Raw genomic sequence first — 3862 nt, forward strand, 5'->3', positions numbered from 1 at the left:
CAAGCACCATCTGCAGTGATTTTGGAGCCCCCCCAAAATAAAGTCTGACACTGTTTCCACTGTTTCCCCATCTATTTCCCATGAAGCAATGGGACCAGATGCCATGATCTTCATTTTCTGAATGTTGAGCTTTAGGCCAACTTTTTCACTCTCCTCTTTCACTTTCATCAAGAGGCTCTTTAGCTCCTCTTCACTTTCTGCCATAAGGGTGGTGTCATCTGCATATCTGAGGTTCTTGATATTTCTCCTGGCAATCTTAATTCCAGCTTGTGTTTCTTCCAGTCCAGTGTTTCTCATGATGTATTCTGCATATAAGTTAAATAAGCAGGGTGACAATATACAGCCTTGACGTACTCTTTTCCCAATTTAAACCAGTCTGTTGTTCCATGTCCAGTTCTAACTGTTGCTTCCTGACCTGCATACAGATTTCTCAAGAGGCAGGTCAGGTGGTCTGGTATTTCCATCTCTTTCAGAATTTTCCACAGCTTATTGTGATCCACACAGTCAAGGGCTTTGGCATAGTCAATAAAGCAGAAATAGATGTTTTTTCTAGAACTCTCTTGCTTTTTCCATGATCCAGTGGATGTTGGCAATTTGATCTCTGGTTCCTCTGCCTTTTCTAAAACCAGCTTGAACATCTGGAAGTTCATGGTTCACGTATTGCTGAAGCCTGGCTTGGAGAATTTTGAGCATTACTTTACTAGCGTGTGAGATGAGTGCAATTGTGCAGCAGTTTGAACATTCTTTTGCATTGCCTTTCTTTGGGATTGAAATGAAAACGGACCTTTTCCAGTCCTGTGGACACTGCTGAGTTTTCCAAATTTGCTGGCATGTTGAGTGCAGCACTTTCACAGCATCATCTTTCAGGATTTGAAATAGCTCAACTGGAATTCCATCACCTCCACTAGCTTTGTTCATAGTGATGCTTTCTAAAGTCCACTTGATTTCACATTCCAGGATGTCTGGCTCTAGATGAGTGATCACACCATCATGATTATCTGGGTCGTGAAGATCCTTTTTGTACAGTTCTTCTGTGTATTCCTGCCACCTCTTCTTAATATCTTCTGCTTCTGTTAGGTCTATACCGTTTCTGTCCTTTATCAAGCCCATCTTTGCATGAAATGTTCCCTTGGTATCTCTGATTTTCTTGAAGAGATCTCTAGTCTTTCCCATTCTGTTGTTTTCCTCTATTTCTTTGCGTTGATCGCTGAAGAAGACTTTCTTATCTCTCCTTGCTATTCTTTGGAACTCTGCATTCAGATGGGTGTATCTTTCCTTTTCTCCTTTGCTTTTTGCCTCTCTTCTTTTCATAGCTATTTGTAAGGCCTCCCCAGACAGACAGTTTTTTCAGAGTCCAACATGATATTCTGTTTCATTCCTGGCATTGTGAATTTATTTCATCTCTTTTTTTCCTTATCAATATTGATAGAAGTTAGTGAATTTAATAGTCAAGTTAGTTAATGATATTTTCAAGTAGCAAACTATATGCTTCATTGATTTTAACTTTATTTTTCTGACTTTAGTTTCATTATCTTCTCCTCTTTGTCATTCCCTTTCTTCTACTAATGAAATAGTAGCCATTGTAGGAATTATCAGTTCAGTTCAGTTCAGGTGCTCAGTCATGTCCAACTCTTTGCGACCCCGTGGACTGCAAGACACCTGGCTTCCCTGTCCATCACAAACTCCTGGAGCTTACTGTTATTCTTTTTCTAGATTTCTCAGATGAGAGATTGGAATATTGCTTGGATATTTTTCCTCTTTTCTAATGTATGTATTGAGTGCTCTAAATTACCCTTTCAACAATACTTTATTGTGTTCCAGAAATTATGATACATTGAATTTTATTTTTAGTCAAAGTATATTTTAAATTTTCCTTGCGACATCCTCTTTGACTCATGGATTATTTACAAGTGTCTTGCTTACTTTCCAAATGTTTGTAGGTTTTCCTGTTCTTTTAAAATTTTTTATTCATTGTCAGATTCTGTTGTAGTTGGAAAATACACAGTATATGCTTTTGATCTTTTTGAAATACTTAGGTTTCTTTTATGGCTCAGGATAATTCTTGTTATAGGTATATGTTTCATGTATACATGAAAAAAAGAATGTATATTCTAGTATTGTTGGGGAAATCATTTTATAAAGATCTATTAGATGCTGTTGATTGAACTTCTGTTGAGTTTTATATTCTTGTTGGTTTTCTGTATAGTTGTTCTATCCATTGTTGAGAGAGGTATGTTGAGGTTTCCAACTGAAAATTTCCATCACTATTTGAAAAGAAGACTGGTATCTATGGCAGATATCTGTTCCTTAATTATTCATTTTTTAATAATTATTCTTATTTTACTAGGTTTTTTTCATTGTAACTTGGGCTAATGAGGAGACTAGTCTTTCAAAAAGGTGAGGAGATAAAAAATTCATAAGACAGTGTGTGTGTGCGTGGGGCAGGGTTGTGTCAAGGCTTTGGGCATTCTGAAGACATTGCCTCAATCAGCACCTTCACTTGTTGTGACCCAAATGTTACACTTAAAAAGATAGTTTTAGATCCTGACCAAACATCCAACAGAAGTATCATTTTATTTCTTTCCCTTTGCCTTTCATCTCTTCCCTGAAAGATATGTGATATAAGATTTTGTATTCTTAGAGCCTGAAAGGATCCTTAGGACACAATCTCGTATCTGCTTGGTTTTTACCCCATAGACAATAGGGTTCATAGTGGGAGGTAGGAGCAGGTAAATATTGGCCACAATGATGTGACAAGATGAAGGAATTGTATGGCTCCCAAAGCGATTAAAAAAGAAACAGAAGAAGGCTGGGCTGTAGGAGAAAACTATAGCACAGATGTGGGCAGTGCAGGTGCTGAACGCCTTCCTCCGAGCTTCCGCTGAGGAGAGGCTGACCACTGCCCGGAGGATCATGGTGTAAGAGATGGTGATGCACAGGATGTCAAAGCCTCCAATTAGGAAGGCAGCCATCAGACCATAGATAACATTGATCTTGATATTTCCACAAGATAGCTTGGCTACAGATAGCTGGTCACAGTAGGTATGGTGTATTATGTTGCCTCTGCAGTAGGGTAGTTGCTTGGTGAAGAAAACCAAGGGAATGATGAGAAATACTGCTCTCAGCAAAGTGGCAACCCCAACCTTTGCAATGACAGGATTGGTGAGGATAGTTGAATAGCGCAGAGGGTAGCAGATGGCCACATAGTGGTCCAGGGCCATAAGCATGAGCACCCCAGATTCCATCCCTGTGAAGGTGTGAATAAAGAACATCTGGACCAAACATTCTTCAAAGCTGATTTCCTTGAGTTGAAACCAGAAGATGCAAAGAGCTTTAGGGGTGGTACTAGAGCACATGACAAGGTCAGTTAGGGAAAGCATGGCCAAGAAGTAATACATGGGTCTGTGTAGTGAGTCCTCATAGTGAATGAGGTAGAGGAGTCCACAGTTCCCTACCATAGCTACAACATACATGGAGCAGAATGGGAAGGAAACCCACATGTGCATGTCCTCCAGTCCTGGGACCCCATTAAGAATAAAACAGGCTGGTGTCACATCTGTTTGGTTCAGCATTATCATGATCAGGCTGGTATAGTCACTAAGAAGCATATATGGTTTCACTTTTATTTTTTGTTCTGTTTTGCTTTTTGACCCTCCTAGATTTGGAAAAAAGAAAAAGAAATCTCAGTTGCAGTTCCTCTATCTGTCTCTTGTCCCTGTTAAATTTGTATTTTAAATCAAAGAATCAAACATTTTAATGCCAGGGAATATTTATTTACACATAGCTTAAACCAGGTATATATAGTCTTTGTTAATTCATTAAATGATCAATTCATTCAATAAATATATATGTATCACCTATT

At 38.7% G+C, this 3862-nt stretch overlaps 1 protein-coding gene across 1 annotated transcript; it reads right to left on the reverse strand.

Moving 5' to 3' along the window:
• Positions 1 to 2594: 2594 nt before the first annotated feature.
• Positions 2595 to 3578, reverse strand: LOC128059856 (olfactory receptor 52N4-like). Its single transcript, XM_052652135.1, has one exon. It carries the CDS (start codon positions 3576 to 3578, stop codon positions 2595 to 2597), a length of 984 nt encoding a protein of 327 aa, XP_052508095.1.
• Positions 3579 to 3862: the final 284 nt, after the last annotated feature.

The sequence above is a fragment of the Budorcas taxicolor genome, chromosome 15 (assembly GCF_023091745.1).
Source record: "Budorcas taxicolor isolate Tak-1 chromosome 15, Takin1.1, whole genome shotgun sequence".
NCBI lineage: Eukaryota > Metazoa > Chordata > Mammalia > Artiodactyla > Bovidae > Budorcas > Budorcas taxicolor.